Raw genomic sequence first — 20,211 nt, 5'->3', positions numbered from 1 at the left:
ATAATTACCTGTGGTTTAGATATTTTCCTTTACTGAAAATGCCTAGCATCTTGCAAAACAACTAATAGCTTAATAAATTAACACAAAAAGCCATTAAAGAAGCCACTAAATAATACTCACTCAGTAACTTGAAGTAGTATATCTGTAGGTGTGAAGTACTGCCCAGACTTTTCTTGTGCTCCAAAGAGTGGTCTACTCCCTACTCTTACTTTTTAACAGATTGAAGACAGTAATGGATTCAATTCCTCATTGTGCAAGGAACATTTTACTCCAGCTCTCTTACAGTTGAACTAGATGCCAGTCTACCAAAGTGTATGTGCTGTCAAATGCTGATCTGATTTCCTTTTATTGTCCTTTATTTTGATTTGTTGAGCATGATTTTAGTAACATTCCTAAGCAAAATACTTCAATACATCAATTTTTTCAGTTGTCATGCAACATTTTTAATTAAAACCTAGTTATTAAACATGTCATCTTAAAGTTTTAAATCTATCAAAGCATCAATTGTGTTAAGAGCAAATGTTTCTTTGCTTTTTGCTTCAGAGCTTTGAAGTTTCCCATAGTTGCATCAAATGTGTCTAAAAGCAGTTATTATACAGAATGTCTTGATTTTTCTTTCTTTCTTTTTTGGTTTCTTTCTTAAAAGGTTTCATATGATTCTGGTCCTTAGTCTGCAATTAATCATTCACATTCCAATTCCTTTACAGAGGAATAATATTTGTATAAAGTGACAGGATGTGACCTTGTAATAGAATCCTAGAGGAGTTCTGGTAGTATCATCTTCATGTTTGCATTGGCATCTTAGATACAAGTGACATATGTCACCTACCTCGAAATTATTTAATGAAACTAAGAAAACCGAAGTCCTATTTAACAGCAAAGCGGCAGTGAAGGATAGATGGATGATATTTAGCAGATTCTGAATAACTTCTTTTCTTATCCTGTAATGTTTCACCAGTCTCTCCCTTTCATTTCCTTTGACACAGGACAAAGTAAATCTGTGCTTTTTTGATTCCAGCATATGTTTAGTTAAAATACTAACCCAGGTTTGATTTCTCCTGAGTCATCCAAAAATCTCAAATCACTTTCTCTTACTCAAATTGATTAAATTAGCTTAAACTGCACAATATTCATTATAATTATAGAATCGTAGAAAGATGTAATTTGGGAGGGATCTCTGGAGGTCATCTGAGGAGCCTCCTGCTCAAAGCAGGACTGACTTCATGGTTAGATCACGTTGTTCAGATACTTTGTCTAGTAGAATTGTGAAAATATTCAAGGATGGAGATTGCAGCCTCTCTGTGCTCCTGCCTCAGTTCTTAGTTGCTTTCACTATGAAGAATTTTGCCCTATATCCAATCCAAATTATATACAAATTATGCTGTTGCAACTTTTGCCTATTGCCTCTCATGTTTCTTTTGTCAGCCTCTGAGAAAGCTCAGCTTTGTCCTCTGTGTAACCTTTAGGTGGTGGAAGACAGTGATTAGATCATCCTAGCCTTCTTCTCTCCAGGCTAAACAGACAGTTCTCTCAACCTCTTGCACATCTTAAGCTCACAGCTCCTTTAATGTCTTACTGATGCTCCCTTGGTGGGGTACTTTCTACGTAATTTTTGGACATTTATGTAACGGCTGAGTGTTCTGCAACCATGAGAATCAGGTTTAAATGGGGGGAGGAAGGGGGCGTTAATTAAATAGTTGAATTCTTCAATTATTTACACTATTCCTTTAAATTTAATGCAGTTCCGAGGACATCAGGATGACTTTAGGTTACCTCGAGCCATCAGCTGTATTCTACACTAGAAGAATTCAGTAACATAGTATAGCAGGACAGTAATGTCCTTGTGAGAACCTGGATACTGAAGGAATTCAATGTGAGATTTTATATGCCAACACAATTTCTAATATCCAAAGTGGAGTTTGTACCCATGCTTTGACCTGACGAGAATCCAACCTGTCTCGAATTTCCACTAACTTTATTTGGCTATGACCCCAAAGGAGAAGTCACAGCTTCCTTTAGCCCACTCTCCACCCTTTATTTTCCTAATAGCTTTCCTCATCTTAGCAGGCCTCAAGCTGTCCCTTCTCCACTGCCAAACTGACCAGTGAGATTTAGGGGAAGATTACAATCAGGCCAATGATTTTGAGACTTGAGAAATCACAAGAGGCAGAGAGGCAATTTCTAGGTTCCAGCAGCCTTGATTTGTGTTTGAACTTTTGGAAAACATCTAGTTGTAGTGTCATAAAAGTGTGTGGAGAACGGACAAGGGAGATTTTGTACTAAGAAGAAATGTACTTGTGCTACTGGAATCTTGGATTTATCTGGTGTGTATAATGTGTATATTTGCAAATAAAAATACAGCTACTAAAATGAAGTTATTTAGCCCTGGTTTTCCAGTTAAGTGTTGAAGATACAGCTCCATTTTTAGTAAACTCTATTCTCATGTCTGTCTTGCTGTTTCTTTTTTTCTCTCCTTTTATTTCCCTCCTAAAAAGAAAGCTGGTATTTCTGGAAGATGAAAAGTCAAAGTTTATAACTTTCTGTTAGATTGAACTTGGAGCAAAGAAATGATCATGCCAATACAATGGTTAACAGATGAACTTTTGGGGCAAATTTATATTGTTCATGTGTTCCCAGACATCTTGTTTCAAGCATGTATTTTTACCTTAGAGTTATTGAGACATCTGGTAAGTACTTTGGCTATTTTCTTTGTAGCTTCAATTAAAGTGTATCTTTGCCATATGGACAATATTGGTTATTATATACACAAAAGCATGTTTTAAATGCATTTATTCTGAGAAATTTTTCTTCTTTTTTTTTTATTTATTTTTTGCACAGAGCTATTAACGCAACTGTAGATGAAAAGAGGAAATCACGCTGTGTTTTTAAAAATATTTTGGGAGAACACATTATATAAATTTGTATGATACAGTAAGATAATTTTGGGGGGCAAAATTGTATGTTTACTAGCCTACCTAGTACACACAGCAGCATTTATACTGAGTTTTATTGCTACTGATTTGTTTTATTTTAAAAATATGTAAAACATAGTTACTATTAAGTATTATTTAATTTATGGCTCTAGGAAGCTATTGATTTTTAAAGGTAACATTTTAAAGACCAAAAAATTGCTAGGTAATGTATTTCTGCCTTTATTACAACCATTTTACAGATCTGCAACACTGTGGAAAACATTAAGGAATACCAGAAATTCCATTAAAGGTTAGGAGGGTAACAATGAGTAGAAAGATTCTGGAGAGAGAAAAAAGCAAACTTTATCACAATAAGAAATCAATTTAGTTCAGTGAAACAGCTTACCCACCTACTTTGTCAGAGACTTCTTTTTACTTATAAAATATCTTCAGTTGTCCAAAAAAGATAGACCTACAGTTTAAGTACTATCTTTTCTGACTAATGTCAAGGCTAGTGCAACAATTTTAAACATATTTTCAGGATGTTTGCAAGCTAAATATTCATTCTAAACACTATTTGGAAAGCAGTTAAAATCTGGGCCCCAATTCTAGGACCTTTTCTGCAAAATTATATAATAATCTTAATAATCCCTACTGAATATATAAAAAAGTATCTATTCACTGACCAGAGCATCAACCCTTCAATTTTCAGAATCTAACACTCTGATTTTGCATAATTATTCAAATATATTCCCTCCTGCTTTAGATCATTGGCATCATTAATGCATTAACACCTGATTCCTGATAGTTTTAGTGTGATTCCAGTGACTTCATTTGAAGCAGGTCTTGATTGAAAAATGTTATTTACTTTACCATAGGACAAGGTTCTAAACAAGTTAAAAAGAAAATGTGGTGTTTATTATGCATGTTCCTGTACATGTAGTTTATGGAAAAGCTGCTCTAACTGGTCTGTGGTAACTAAACTCTGAGGGACAAAGCTTGTCTTCTTTGGCTGAGACCCAGCATAGGTCACCCAGTCTTTCTGTTTTGTCTTAAAAACTCTATTCCCTTTTGTTTCTTATGATTCCCACATCTCCCTTGACCTCACTGCCCATTGCCTTCCTCTTGTGGTGAAACAGTTGGATTGCTTCCTGCATGGGCAGGTGCTGTATGGAGGGATCACAGCCTCTTGCGTGGGCATAAAATGCACAGACTTTCAGAGTATCCCACCTTTCTTTGGATCAACCTGCTCTGAACTAATCAAGTGTTACAGTTCAACTTTTGAAAGTAGGCAGGAAAGTCAGAGGTTCTATTTATTTACCTCTGCTATACTGGGATGTGTCAACTCTTGCACTAATGCAGTCTTGGTGAAACTGTGACAGGTTTTTGTTGTTCATTCCCATACTACTGGACGTGCTGAGTAGAAGCCACTTTTTTTAGCACGCAAAGACACAAATACTTCTTGGACAGATTATAGGACTCACAAATAGTGAGCTGTAGTTACAGGCCTTGCATTGTGAAAATTATGTGTAATAACACCTATGATATCTTTGGGTTTTACCCAGAATTCAGACACCTACTCTTTATAACCTACAAGATTTTTTGCTGTCCTCATTCCTCATGCTGGAAAATCATTTTCACTGCCCTCAGAACTGTCTTATATAGCATCAACCTGAAGTGGTTTTTCAGTGGCTTCAGCAACAAATTTGCAGAATATGAATTTGAAACACTATGGGATTTGTTCTACAATCTCCTTCATAAACTTATCATACTTTCCCTTACAAGTCATTAAGATTTCCCTCCTACTGCTCTAAGTGGAAGACTGTTTCAGGACCCCACTCCTCTGGTTATAAGAAAGCTTCATCAGATCTCAAGACACATTCTATTTATGTGTATTTTTTACTTTAATACCAATTACTTTATGTTACATATCTTTCCTTGGTTTTCATTCTCTCATAGCCTTTCTTTTGCTAAACTAAACAAGAATAAATTTGTCCTAGTGTGTGCTCTGTTTCAGAGGGCATCTTACCAATACTTTGCAGTATTTCACACATACTCTTTCTTTAGAGTATACCTTGACTCATGCACCTTCGACTTTGTGTCCACAGACAAGGAAATAGGCAGCAAAAGTCTGTCTGCCTACGCCAACAGGAAGTTTCTTGCTGACTTTGGTGCAGTCATTTATTCTCAACACTTTTCTTGGAAGAATAAATCCATTAATTTATTCTGCTTTGATTTTTAGAAATCATAAAAGGTATTATGGAAAGTAATGGGTTTGCATGGCAAGAAAAGCAGGGTTGCAAAGCAAACCATATAGAAATGTTTGCCATTTGCCATGTTGGTGCAGGTGAAGCTGATCTCATTTTTTTCTTGAAGTTCAAACACCCAAGAGTGCAGCTTTCAAAACTCATCCTCTGAGGAATTGCAGACGCTCAGGGCTTCTAAGCACCACTGTTTGAAAGCAGACAATTGGCTGAAAGATTTATTTGTAAAGAGAAAAAAACTAAAGGAAATGTGTCTGTTGACAGCAGAAGATTATACAAATCTGCAGATTTTCCATCTTCAAAATCTGCAATTATATCTCTGATGAGAAGTAGACTAGTGTTTGAGAAATGTGAAAGTGATGACAGTATATTATATTAGAGATGTGGGGGTGATTTCTTTGGATAGATTATAGTATCTGCTACTACCTTTATTCCAGTATATGAAAGTTAAATGCTAAAGGAAGAGTTTATAAATTGAAAATATGATGTATGTATTGCAAGCAAACTCTTACATAAAGCATTATTTCAATTGCACTTATGCTGCTAATGTAAATGACATATGAACAAAATCAATTCTGAAACCTGGTTGTCTACTATTGCACTGCTACAGAGAGTGTGAAACAAAGGTGACTAATGTTTATTTTGCAGAACTGCATGTAGCTACTCAGGGTACAAGGCGGTGAAGCTCCGTTGTAGTTTGCTTTTTACTAACATGCATAAGTATGCATATAACTTATAATTTTTTTCATTACAATTTCAGTCTTACTTTTATTTACAGTTTTTCACCTTTGAACAATACAAGAAGCTACTCGGATATGCATCATTACCTCCAGGACTGGTATGTACGGATACAGAACTTCATGTTCTAATTTAATATGTGTATACCGAATAGTCTCATCTGCTTTCTCCCCTAGAAGAAGCCCAAAATTAAAGGGTCCGGCTCAATCAACAGTTTTTCAGAACAGACTTGTGCCTCAAAAACATTGATAAAGAATTTATCAAAATAATAAATACATGAATTTTTATATCAAATGTCTTCAAAATAATTCCCTACAATGTCATAGAATTTGTTAATATGGATAACAGCACTCAACATGAAAGAGTCTGTATGCAGCCTGTCATTCTTCTTCTTGCAAAATAACAGAAAAAGTTGAACATTATCAATATTTATTTATTCGTGTGATAGCAACTAGTTTGATACCTTAACCTCAAAGTGTTATTCTGCAAGGCACAGTGCAACTATAACAAAAATACAGATCTTAGTCTTATTCTAAAGACTTTCTAACATAAACATAAGTTATGGATAAGAAATTGCTACATCCTTTGAAGTCAATGGCAAAACTCTCTTACATATCAGTGGAGCTAGGAATTCATCTCAAGAATATGACTGCTTTAAAAACAAAATACCGGACATACATATACACAGAAAGTCTTTAACGCTAAGATGTAGCTTGCATGTGTAATCTGCATTTTTATTTGTTGAGCTTTATTCTGCTGTTATACCATTTGGAAAAAAAATACTTTTTGTAAGAACTACTGCTTCCTGAGGTGCAAGAATGTAAATCATAATAAATATCTATTTTTCACAATAATGGCATCGCAACTGTATGAAAATGTATTTTTATGGTTATGCTATAAAGGTTTTGGTTATTTCAGGTCTCTTTCAAACACTATTGCTTCCATTTACATCTGCCTGTCATTGATGTGAGTGAATGGTCATAGACTTATATTAACTAGTTTAAAGCAAGTTTCCTCTTCCTCTTACTAATTCCATTGACCCTACAGTTGTTTACAGTCTCTCCTATTTTATCTGGTATTTTTCAACAGGTCCTTCTCATCGTTAGGTGTAAATAGAAAGACTGATATTTGTTCTCTAGTGAGTGGAAAGAACAGAGCTTAAGGTTCTGTGGTACCCCTGCACTATTTGAGGGGGGACAGGAGGGGAAATATGCTGAAAACTTGTAAATATGCAATGGCTGGCCTAGAGCTGCTTTGATGCTTATAACAAATACAGTAAGCATCAAAAACCCCCGATATTTTTGGTGCAGTACTGTTACCATATTTTTGACCCTAAGATATGCATGGTAGTGAGAGAGGTTCTAGTCTAAGCTAGACAGAATGTTTCTAGGTACCTCAACAGACCTCATATCAAGGCAACATTTATTGTTAAAAGAGAGATACATACATTAACACCATCTTCCTGCTGGTTTCAGTTCATGATGAAAGGTTCTTATCTCACTGTAAAAGATTTGTTAGTAACACAGTCTCCTCCAAAGGCAGTAAGGCTAGTGTTTGCCACTACCCTTCTAACTTTACATTTGTCTTTTTCTTGACCATTCAAGAGTCCCTGTTCAAACTGCTCTGTATTAAGTTTTTTCTCACTATTGTTTTCTCCTTTTCATTGGTTTCTTTGAATTTCAGCAAATGTACTCATTATATTGTATCTTAGTCCTGGGACTTTTTTCAGCACCACGGAGTTTGGGGATGCTAAGTGGAAGCAATAAATGTGTAAAGTGGTCATTAAATTTAAACCCTCTGAATTTTCTCAATTGACTTGAATATTTTAATACTATTTTTCTTACAAACAAAATGTTTTAAAATGCTGCAAAGCAGTAAGTATCTCCATACCTATAGTTGAAATCTACCATCAGCTTCTAAATAAATGGAGTTAATTCATCCTTGCAGTGAATGCAGACATTTCCCTGTATGCCACTCATTCCCATATAAACCACTCTAAGATTGATACTTATCTAGGTGTACTTTACTTCTACTTGTGCAATTTGCTTAAGTACTGTTGAGCTATTTCAATTTCTTACAGTAAAGTTAGTATGTTAGTGTTTTGTGCTTAATGCTCAGTTCAGAGATTTTGTTTTTTCCAGTCCTGCATAACTGCATCTATATTTGTGTTATTATTAAGACTCTACCCAAAGATAACATGAGGGCATTCTTTTTCCATGTTTTTGTAATAATTTGGTACCATATTTTTCCTTCCAGATGAAAAGAGAATTCATGGACAGTGCCGTGACATTTTATTTTGTCTTTTTTGGAATCTGGTTTATGGCTATTGTCATATTGTCTTCATGAACTGTCAGCATTTAACCAAGGGCTAAAATTGTTTAGCAATAGAATACTGCTGCATTAATGTAATCTTGCCATTTGCATTGTATCATTCGGTTTCATAATCTGATGTAGGAGAGGTTTTACTCCTTAATTTTTAACTGTCATTTTAATTTTCCTAGGCATTTGCAGTTGCTGGCTTGGGATCTGGGTTGACAGAGGCAGTTGTGGTTAACCCCTTTGAAGTAGTAAAGGTTACCTTACAGGCCAATCAGAATGCCTTCAAAGAGGTATGAAAATTGCTTCATTCTCCTTTTTCTGCATAATGCACTTCGGGGGTCATATTTAGAGCAGAATTTCTATAATATATTGGGTTGATGTAAATGATGTTCCCACAAGCTTAACAGAAATGGAAAGAGACTCAGTAGAAAATGCATTCAGATATGCAGAGATGCACACAGTATTGTCAGAGGCATCAGCATCTCCACTGTAAATGTTCTGTGCCTGAAGTGCACCTTCATCTCTCCAGAGCAGCCAACAACTCCACACTGTGAGGAACGGTAATCCAGAAGTACAAACCCGAGCCTCTTGTAGAAAGTGCATTTACCCCAGCAGGTTCCAGACTTCAAGTGATCACTGAAGGTTAGAGTAAAACATCACAGCCCTGTGCCCTATCCAGAGTCCAGCTGGTGTGTTTTGTGCTATATTTCTTGGATGAAATTATTTATACTATAAGACTTAGCATTTATTAGAACAAACTGGAAAATTGTTATATAATAAAGAACACTGATAGTTTAAATTCTTGATTCATTTCAGTTTTATTATTCAAATACTATTTTGTCCAAAGAAGTCAGTATGCAAAACTAACTTTGTCCGTGGTTCTGGGTACTGCTAAAAGCAGAAAAAGTTTAAACTGGAAAGCAATGATTCATCAAAATCAAATGTTCCCAGGAAAGCACCAGCTTCTAATGTTCCAGGCTAAAGTGAAGGAAGGCAGTAACACAGTTCCTTCTTTATTTTCTCAGTGAATAAGACTAACAATTGTCATATCAGCTTTTGCAAAATCTTTTGAGAAATCAGCTGTACTGCGGTAGAAGAGCCAAATCACATAAGCATGCCATGAAATGGTTGGCTGAGTCCCTGGTGAAGCATGATTTTTGCGTATTCTACTACTAAGTTTTGACTGAGTTAATACTTGCATACCTTCTAGCACTCATCTGCACAAATTGAACCCTTTTGGGGGATGCATAGTAAAGAGATTTATCACTTGGCCATTTACTTAAGCTGTTTAGGCCAAGCTCCTCAGGTACACTTTGGAAAAATGCAACCACTGATTTCCAAATGCCATAGTCTAGCTGGTACTTACTCTGTAACTCATCCAGAAAAGTATGCTCTTCCAGAATAATTCTTAAAATGTTTGGTAAACTTCTGTTCTATTCTCAATGCATGTGAAAGAGATGTTTGTTTGCTACGTGTCTCCAGTCTAGGCACTTTTTAACCTTGGGCTGCAAAGCCACTGAAACAAATAGGTAAAGTACAGGATAAAAAGTTTAGGATCCTGTAAGGAGAGAGACTGAAAATGGGAAAAAGCAATGTGTGAGAGGATTTCTCTGAGTCTGAGGTGTTTTAGTTTGTAAATTTTATGCAATTATTTACATTATTTACAGCATCCCTTCCTTGGTGACTTTCTGAATACTCCAATAATCACAGTGTAGCTGTCCAAAAGCATTCTGAGTTGTTTTGTTTCAGGTGAATATTCTTTAATTTAATTTAAATGCAAATTTTCACAAAATCCAAATATTAGTATACTGTTGTAAAATAAAATTGTGAAAGAATGCTATTTGGACTCCACTAGGAACCTAGTTTACATCTAAAATATGAACTATTTGCCCTAATAAAAAAATCCAAGGGAAATTAAGTTCTTAAATCACAATGATAGTTAAATCATAGACATTATTAATTTCCAATATATCTTTTAAAAAGTGCTAGAATTTCAAAATTTGCTGTGAATTAGAAAAAACTCAGTGACTTCATTACCATGATCTCAAGTTCTCATTAAGAATATGTTGAAGAACATTCCACACTAAAGCATGTAAACTCAAGGCTGTTGGAAGAAGCACATCCAGAGGTTATATTATTCAGTGTAAGGCAATGGTACACTCATTTCATTACCATGTACTGTTCTTCTAAAAGATTTAAGTAAAGTGTGTACCTATCCCTTTGTGGAGCTTTCATACTACCTGATGAAACCTAATGCAATTCACATATTTCTTTGACTATTGTATTGAAATAATAAATATATCTTGTTTAAAAGGAACAAGGAAGAGTATGAACACATACACTCACACACATACTCCTGCACACCCCCAAAGCAAATATTCACACCCTTTGGTGACAGCTGAATTGTTCTGTGCTACCAGATCATCTTTCGAGAGTTTACAGATTTAAAGGTGAAGGCCACTAAAAATCATGTATCAGCATTTTTGTAATGTGGATTGCTACGGGTAAAAATAATTGTGACTTTTTGTTGAACTAAATTGCAAAAAGGACCAACACCTCGTTGTTTGGTTTTCCTCTTTTTTTTCTCCTTTTTCCCTGTAACCCTGGATAATTCACTGGCTATAGAAACTGGTGTGATGATTAAAATCTTCTCACCTGACTCAGGAGTTGTGATTAATTAAACAAATACAAGTTTCTGCTTTATAATGAGAATGTGGCTCCCGATTCCATTGACTAGGTCTGTATTGAGTAAAAGTCAACGGTTGTGTGAACTTAATTAACTCCATATGCTTATACAATAAATTCCTCCATCTAAGGTCCCCCCATCATCAGTGATGAACCACAGACCTTCTATGGCTTGATCAGCTGATGTGAGGATGCCTACTTTGGTAACAGTGAAGTGCTGTCTAAGAGAGCCCTCTTTATTACTAAAGGACTGAAAAGGGAAGTCAGATGTAGACATTGCAGGTATCTGCATTTGGACTAATGAACTCCATCTCAGGTGTTCAGCAACTGACAGGCTTCCTCTCTGAGTCATTAGTAAATTCGTATTCGTGATAAGGGATATCAAGGGATACCTTACTGTTGAAGGTTGCTGTATTCAGCTTAAATCACTTTAAACAGGACCACTAGTTATTTTTTAAAAATCTAATCTCCATTTTTTGTGCATGAGAAAGGATGTTATTGCTAGTATCTGGACAATTTTCTGTGTTGGGTATAACAGATTTTGACTTGAATCCTCGGGGGTAGTTAAAAGGTAAATTATAGTAAAATGTTAATGCAGAGCATTGACAGGATAACATTAGCTATGAAATATGAAAAACCAGAGTGAAACTTAGTATTAAAGACTAAACTTGTGATTCACCTCAATAAGCAGTCATATGCTGTGTCAGATATAATAGGCATCATTTGGCTGATGCTGTTGATTCTACCACAGTGACATTTTGAAATGGAAAGCTATTAAACAAATAAATTTATTGAAATTAGCAGTGTTCACGGCATTGCAGTCAAAATTTTTCTATATTTTCATGTTTGAACCTCCTAGTGGAAGTCATGTTTTGCCTTTCTAATTATATATTTGGTTACCAGGAGCTGGCTTTATGCTTTGGAGAAAGCCAAAGCATAAAGCCAGCAACTTTTTGAAAATAACTTTTCTATAATGCTGCTAAAAAGAAATGTAAAATATTGAGAAGGGGAACAGCTAATTCTGAGTATCACACTATACTAAAAAATAGATCAAATTTGTGTGGAGTCAGGCAGATCATGTCTGATCTGAGGAAGTTTCCTCCTTCCTGGCTTTCATTAAATTGGCTGACTGAAATGATTTCTATGCCTTTTGAGCATTATTTTCAAAATGGGATTTCTAAAGGCAGCTTCCTAAATCTGTACTTTAGAATTTTAATAGGTGCTCCGATTTTCAAAACCTAAGTACAATTTTAAGTCAAATAATTCATTAGAAGGGCAAAACAGGTTTTCCAGTTGGATGCTTAGGAAACATTTTCCTTCTTTTCAATATTTTCAAGATTTAAATTGTGCTGTGTACCCAATAATCCCTTCAAAAGTCAATGTCCTAAAGCAGTGGTTTGCATCCTGAACAGCATGAAGCACCTCAGAGGATCCAGAAGGGTTCCCAGATAATATATATGCATTTTGTCACCCTTTCAACCCTATTCATAACATTGAAACTGCAACTGCCAACCTGATCTTCAACACAAATATTTATAGCCTCCCTTGCTGCTCTAATTTATGGCTCTTAAGAACTTTCTTCTGTAGCCATAATGGCTCAAAAAATTCCTGTTCTAGTTCTGTCACTTTTATCACTCCCTCATCATGCATATTCCTGTGCCATTGATTTTACTAGAGAAGCTTTTTTTCTTTTTATTTTCCAGAATAATTGTTATATACTTTAGTTGTGTAAGGGTTTCATATGTCATAATCTTAACAGCACAGCATCAATGACAAACAAAAAAACCCTGTTGCAAAATTCACACATTCAAAGCTACGTGTGGCTCTATATATTTTTTAAATTATTATTATTATTATTCAAAGACTTTTTTTTGTTTTCAGGATCCTTAGTCTTTTACAGTACTCAAGTCATGCTTTCATTTTGTTTTGCAATCAGAAAAATGAATAATCTTTTTTTTATTAAGGTTGTGATTTTTATGTGGTCACAGGAAAGGGAAAATAAATATGGTGAGACAAGATAAAATTACAAGAATTGACAACACTGTGTCAACAAGATGGAAATGATGCTATGTTTACTGTTTTCTTTTTGTAAAGATGATCTCTTCCTTCTTTTTCTTAACTTGTGTAGCAACCATCTAGCTTTGTTCAAGCTCGGCAGATCATTAAAACCAATGGTCTGGGCTTCCAAGGACTCAACAAAGGTCTTACAGCAACACTGGGCCGTCACGGAGTTTTTAACATGGTTTACTTTGGGTTCTACTTCAATATGAAAAACATTCTTCCAGTTAATAAAGTAAGTTATCCATACAAAGGAATAGACAATCAAATAAGAGGTTTGGCATTTTAATTAATACTGTATTCTTCTGTGAAAGCTGTGGTATTTAGTAATAAACAGTGACTAACCTATCTGTGTTTTGCAGAAATCTATAGCTTTTTAATGGAAACAAATGAAGGTCTTGTACTTCTCACTTTTTAAGCATAGCTGAGTATAGTCATGCTGGAATTATCATTTTTATGAATTTCCCTTTGTACCATGGTAGCAATGTGAAAAGGCAGCAATCGAAATACAGGCATGTTATGGTTACGTTGAGCGTGTATGGACTTTTTTATGGCAAATTGGATTAGAAGAGGAAAATCAGTTTCTAGAACTTCTTTCAGTATTCACAAAGAGGCTAAACTTGAAGAGATGGCAGAGCTGCAGTAGGTAGCTTATTCTGTCCAGGTAATGGGCCTTTTTATTCAAAAGAGAGTTCAACCTTGTGTTGAAGGATGACTGGGAAGATTCTTCCATATGGGAGAGAGACAGGCCAAGACAGGACATACAGAGTCACGCACAGGGACTTTATGTAGTTTATGAGTTGAAAAATAAGAATTGTTATAGCTTTAATTTAGTTTAAAGCAACTTTGATAGTCCTATATTTCTTTAAATAACAAAGGAAATATTTCCCTTTACAATAAAGGGAAATTTTACTAATGAAAACATGGTAGTATCAGCAACTTTCTAAATTACTCTGTTCGCAACAGCTAATGGTTTATTGATGATTTCAGTACATTACTTACTGAAGTGTGTTTTCACTAATGTGATTTTTAGATGATGACAGTTAAACAGTCACAGGTGTAATATGCAGTGATGTACATTTAAGAAGCAGTAATTTAAATCAAAAGGGATCGGTTTCTATTCCCAGATGAAGTAACACCTCTTTTTTTTCTGCACTTCTGAGTAACCTGGTATTTTTGTTGGCAACATTGTGTAAATGGAGAAAAGCTCCACTTAGTTTCAGATCATTACAGCAAACTGAATTGTTCAAGACCAGGTGACCCACAAGTTTCTACAAGTTTCTTTTAGAGTATTTAAGCATACTTTACAATGTACTTTAATCACATATTCTAAAAACTCAAGGCACAAGCATAGCTTGATACTGAGATAGCAGTAAATACATTTATGTTGATCAAGTGATGAAAAAATTACAATCAATACTGCAGAATATTCAGAATAATATGCAGGTAAGGACAAACACTTATGTGCAACTCGTATGGGAATCCTGAAATGTCCTTCCATAGCAAGTCAAGAATAGTAATAGTATTTGGCATAAGCGTGCTTTCCTGGCCTTTCGGATTTAAAAAATTAGGAAACAATTATTACATTATTTGAAAGATTCAGAGCTTTATGATCTAAAAGAAATTAACACTTCATATAGATTTCGTATGATGTAGAAAAATTTTAACATTACAACGTAGGTTTAAATACATGTAGAAAACAAAAGAGAAATTACTTTAGTGTTCTCAGGCAGTGGCCCAGCTGTCCTCACATATTAGCAAAAGCAAAAGGCAGTTTAATCAATGTGGGATTAGGTTGCATTAGCTGAAGATAAGAGCAGAGGTTTGCCTTGTGCTTGACCAACGTGAAGTGGCTTTTATAGAGGCTTGCACAGTGGCTACATCTGTGCTAGTTAATTGAGCAGCATCACTGAAACTCAGTCATCTGTACTGATAAATGTTCCTTGGCACAGCTTTGGCCCTGGCCAGCCAACACATTTCCTGGGCGTGGCTTAGGAGCTAGTGCAGACAAGGAACCATTCCTACTAAGCTGGTTTCAGGCAGCCAGTATGTTTTGAATGGTAATAGCTTTTAACAGTGCTAAAAAAGTTAATAGGACTCTCTAGGCCAGCTAGCATCAGTGCCACAGACAGTTCTGTACGGATAGATATAGCCAATAATTCTGATCAAACTCCCATTAAAAATCAGATCAAATCTTAACCTGAATTTAAGAGAATATAGATCAGGCCTCATCTGGCTTGCACTAGCCAATATTATATTCAGCTATTTAAATACATTGAATTTCACTTCAGTGCCTGGTAAATGGAAGTATTCAACAATAATTTGTGATCTGTAAATTAAACCCCTTCTGTCAGTGGGCTGAGTTATCAAACCTCTACAAGGAATTTGGTAGAAGCTGATTTGCAGTTAGCCTGAAAAATATTAAACAGTTGTAACTTCTCAAGATTTCTCACATACTTTATTTCATTACACTTGATTTCATGTCTCTTTCTATATTTTGCCAGAAAAAAAAGTCTTAAAGCCCATCTTGTAATATTGACAAATACATAAAAATTGTGAAATAAGAATACTATACTTGTGAAATAATTTTGGTTCTTGACTATGTATTTGCTGTTCACCATCTGTAACCTTAAGTGGAAAATGTAAGGAAACATCTGAATGAGCATTTTAGTTGTCAGCAGTTCTAAACTGTGCATTAATTTTGCATCCTGATTAGGGATGTTTGCAGCTACTTTACCAAAAACAATAAACCTTATATGTTGAGTGGTCAAGTGATATAAATTACATGTATGGGTTGTAAATGTCCATAATGAATAATTTTTCCGGACATTCAGTCCATTCTACTAAACAGACAATTTACAGCCAACCTTGTGCTCTGTTTACTGAAAATAGAATAAGCCAAATTTCTTTCAAGTGCCACTAATGTATCAACCATAGAGCATTAACAGCTATGCATCTACCCTAGCAATGAAACTCATCTGCAAATTTATATTGTCTCAGTTTTATGGCACTTGCTTTTATAGCACATTTCATAGGCATCCAGCAGATTTTGCTTTTCAATTTTTTATCATAATTAGATTTAATGGTAAATATTGATTTCATTAAAACCTTTGCTCACTGCCACCTCCAAGTGGCTGTCGTATTTCTTAACAGTATGAAATTTCCTCACTGCCTGTTAAAAACCCCCTTTGAGACCTGGCAAACTACAAAACTCATTTCAAGTTGGGCACTGCCTGACCCAGCTGCTACAGATGTGCCTTCTGATACAAGGGCTGCTGCATCAGACCGTGAGAACTGTGTGGTGTGTTGTTTTGTAAGAGAAAGGGTCTCTAAACTTCTATAGGCAAAGAAGGAGAAACAGGAAACCAAAAAGGGCTGTTCAGATTGGTGACTAAGTAAGATAGCAGATAATTTCATTTTAGTTGTTTTCAGATATATGCCAACATAGAAGTTCTATGCAGAAACAGAGAGGGAAAAGTGCATGTAGTGCTATGGACTTGAGGAAATAGTAAGGCAAGGTGATTTAGAAGACTGAATCAGAATGAATAACCTCAGAGCTGCCACTGAAGTTCAAGTATCAGGATGACCTGAGAATTAAAAAAAAATTAAGGTGGCAGTTCTGTATCCAGTACATCACAAGTCACCCACTGATCAGTATTCTTCACTGTGAGGTGTCCTGTGGCTGTTGAAATGACAGTCGGTACTGTTTAAAGATTTCAGCCCAGGTCATCATCACCAAAACATCTTGGCACCCGAGAGGGACAGTGTATTGCTATCTCACCTATTCCTGCACTGTGCTATTTCTGTAGGCAAGACAGATATGAAGTGTAAGGAGAGGAATCTTCAGTTAAAATAAAAATATGAAGGATTTCTGTTTTCCTACAGAAATTATAATAATGCTTGAACTGATAACCACATTCCACCATAATTGGCAGAGAGTCAGGCTTAAAATAACTACATTTTTGTAAGACATACAAATAATCATTTAGAAGAAGAAGAGATGCTTATGAGTGCCCCAATTGAGGGAAATTTTCAGTGGGAACTTATGCCTTCTTAAACACTGAATTCCATGGGGAAAAGCCCATGTAAGCTTTAGTCTGGACTTTCACCTTTCAAGACATCAATATCAATCAGTCACAAGGGCTGATAGGATATCAAACTTTAGGTCTGCTATTCATGGGGCTACTCACTTTTTTTTCTGTTTCATAAATTACTGTATAACTGAGACTGAAGATGGGTAGTGCTAACAAAGGTACCAGATGTAGGGATAAGCAGTAAGACATCCATTTCTCAGTGCCCTTTTCTGCATAGCGAGCCGCTAAATGATGCCATGAAAAGCTGACCTGCTTGTAACTGCAACATTTCACGAACATATGATCATCTGCAGAGTGACTCAACAGGGGAGAGCTGCTTCAAGTTTGCTATGTAAATGCATAAGATGAATAGAAGTCCACTCATTAACTGTGGTCAAGTCTTGATTAAGTCACAAACAAAAAGTGTGAATATTCTTTAGAACAATCAAAGCATGATATTATCACAACAGTGATGAGATTCACTCTCATCTTTTCTTTTTCTCCTTTGGTGGAGACTTGCAATGAGTCTACATAGTTTTCTCCTCCTCTGCGAATTTTCACACCTCCAAAGCATCTTATCTGTACCAGCCTCTCCCTCTCAGAGTAGAATTTAATAGCCTTTCTTCCCATCTCTTTTCTAGGATTCAGCAGGAAAACCTGGACCCTGTCTCTCCTCTGGGTTCTGGCTCAGTGTCTGTGTTTAAAAGCAACTCGTTTCAGTTTTTCATCTGTTCCATGTTGCTTTCCTGAGAGCTATCTCACACCTTTCTTTGAATATACCTTTTCTCCTCTATCTGCTCCCCTTCCCCAGACATACATATTCCTTTCTTCCATTGTCTGTTGAAAGCTCTCCTTCCCCAGACATACATATTCCTTTCTTCCATTGTCTGTTGCCACAGGAAGCTCCTTTTAGGGATTAAAACCAATTATCAGGCTGGCTAAAGCAGTTCCTTACAGCCTGTTTTGCTGCCAAATGCTTAATTATAATCAGTGTGGCCTGGGTCAGATCTTGTGGCATCTCTTAATTTCCCGTAGGAGTTCTTATGCTATTACACTTTATGTTAGCCAAAAGGGACAGCAAGCAACACTATTCCATACTCCTGGCCCATCTCCCTCTTCAGTTTCATAACTCCAGGCTACACTAGGAAGAACCAGAGTTGAGCAAAACAAAACCTTGACTTTTAAAGTCTCCCTTGTCATACACCGGGAGGTGGAATTTGCAGCATATAGTGCAAAGGCTCTCAGCTCCACTACTGGCTTCTCTGCTGACCCTTTATATGATCTTGAGCAAGCATTTTTAAATTTAGTGGTCATTTCAAATCACTTTTGCCACTTCTATGCCAAGTGTAACTCATTTATAAAGCTAATGTTATGGTTACCATTTTCAAAGAAGTTAAGGAAACAATGCAACTATTACACTCTACGTATTAAGTCTGGGCTAACTTCAGTAGACTGCTTTCTAATTGCCAACTTCAAACATCATACTATTATTATTATTCATTATTCATGCAATTTCTTGGGAATTGGTATTCTCCTTATCCAGCAAGCATTAGTCTCATATAGTGAATTTATCTATAAGGTGACCAGAAGTACCAAAATGTATTTATGAAAGTATTCTTTCTCATAAAATATGTACCTCCAGCAACTGAGGGGAAAGAAAAAGTGAAAAAACCTCAAGACATTGAATAACTGAAGCAAAAACTTCTAGAAATAGCTTCAGTTAGGCAAATTAATATTTATTGATCTTTTGAGTTTATTGATTTTTTTCATTAAAAATAGTGTTAAATTTTAAGTTTCTTTGTGACATATTCTGCCACTATTACTCAGACTGAAAAGGGCCTCTGTTTTTTACAAGAGTAAAAAATGGACTTGGAGCTGTTCCTTCAAAGGTACCTACTTCTCTCCACTGCATATGTGAGTGTGGTGTCCTGCCTTTGAATCTCTGGATTGCACCTAAGATAGGTGGCTAAATCTGTACAAATGTATCTAGTATGGTGAGTCGTTATCTATTATAAAAATATTTTTCAATTATTCTGAAAAAATTACAGTAACTGAGTTTCAAGCATACATGCCTTTACCAAAGGTTTATTTCACTGCTGGATTAATATCTGTGCTGCTTATTGAATTAAGTAACCTTTCCTCAGTAGGGATGAATATAGTTGAGAAGCTTTTGACTGAGATCAAAGATTTAAACAGAGGTTTTGACAAAGTGCACAGCAAATAAACAAGAGAATGAAGTGGCCAGCAGAGGAAAGCCCAGGGCTTTGGAAACTGAAGCTGATAAATTAAAACTATCTCCAGTGGGTGACACTCCTATACATGGGTGTATATATTCTAGATTTAGGGCTAGAATTTCAGTTGCTGGAAATTATGGAATAAAAAGGAAGGAAATAAGCAGCATATGATTCAGGAGGAACTTATTGAGTCTCCACTTATTAAATAAATTTATGATAGAAGTAATATATAAAAAGCAAAGAAATAACATCTCAAAATTTTTTCTCCCCAAGAAAGTGGGTAAATCCAGCAGGACACACATAGATATGGCATTTATCAGGGATGCCTACATTTCTCTTTGGTTTTAATAGCTGCTGGTGCTCCCAGGGCAGGGATTAAGGTGTGCAGGTAATGTGATTGTGAAGAGCTTGGTAAAAAGGTGCGATGATCACAAATTGTTATCCAACCATGGCTAAGTTATTCCATTGTGAATAATCAAACTGCTATTTCACTTCCTTGTGGAACGCTGTCCTGTGCTGTGGCACCATCTAAAATCAAGTGTCCATTTTATATGTTCTGCTCATACTACATAAAAAATTGGCTTTGCTTAAAAACAGAATTCATCTATGTTTTTCCTCCATTTCTGCCATTTATGAAAGCAAGAGGAGCATGTCAGAATCTTTTTTCCTAATGAACAACATACAAAACATATAATATTTGGTCATTGAGCTGCATAGTTCAGAAGTTAGTGACAATAGTGTGATGATAACTGCCTCAGATATCCAGTTGCAGCATTAGCACTAGACAGATACCTTATCCTTAAGTCTCCTTCCATAGGATTCTAGACTGTTAGGAATATTTTGGCATTGTCCATAGGGCAAAAAAAGGATAGATTTTGGTGTAAAAAGAAAAACACTGCTTCATAATAACACCAACTTGCACCTACCT

At 35.7% G+C, this 20,211-nt stretch overlaps 1 protein-coding gene across 1 annotated transcript in view; it reads left to right on the top strand.

Annotated features, from left to right (window-relative positions):
• The window catches only part of SLC25A21 (solute carrier family 25 member 21), a gene marked incomplete at its 3' end in the record, with an annotated part of 246,503 nt that overhangs the window by 222,923 nt on the left and 3,369 nt on the right, over positions 1-20,211 (top strand). The window contains exons 5-7 of the mRNA XM_039385818.1: positions 5,955-6,014; positions 8,416-8,523; positions 13,047-13,211. Of these exons, the coding sequence (XP_039241752.1) occupies positions 5,955-6,014; positions 8,416-8,523; positions 13,047-13,211 (333 nt within the window). The remainder of the gene's footprint in view (positions 1-5,954; positions 6,015-8,415; positions 8,524-13,046; positions 13,212-20,211) is intronic.

This window comes from Pipra filicauda, unplaced genomic scaffold, assembly GCF_003945595.2.
Source record: "Pipra filicauda isolate LSUMZ 115617 unplaced genomic scaffold, ASM394559v2 scaffold438_size560415_pilon, whole genome shotgun sequence".
NCBI lineage: Eukaryota > Metazoa > Chordata > Aves > Passeriformes > Pipridae > Pipra > Pipra filicauda.
This window is presented reverse-complemented; position numbering and strand designations above follow the sequence as displayed.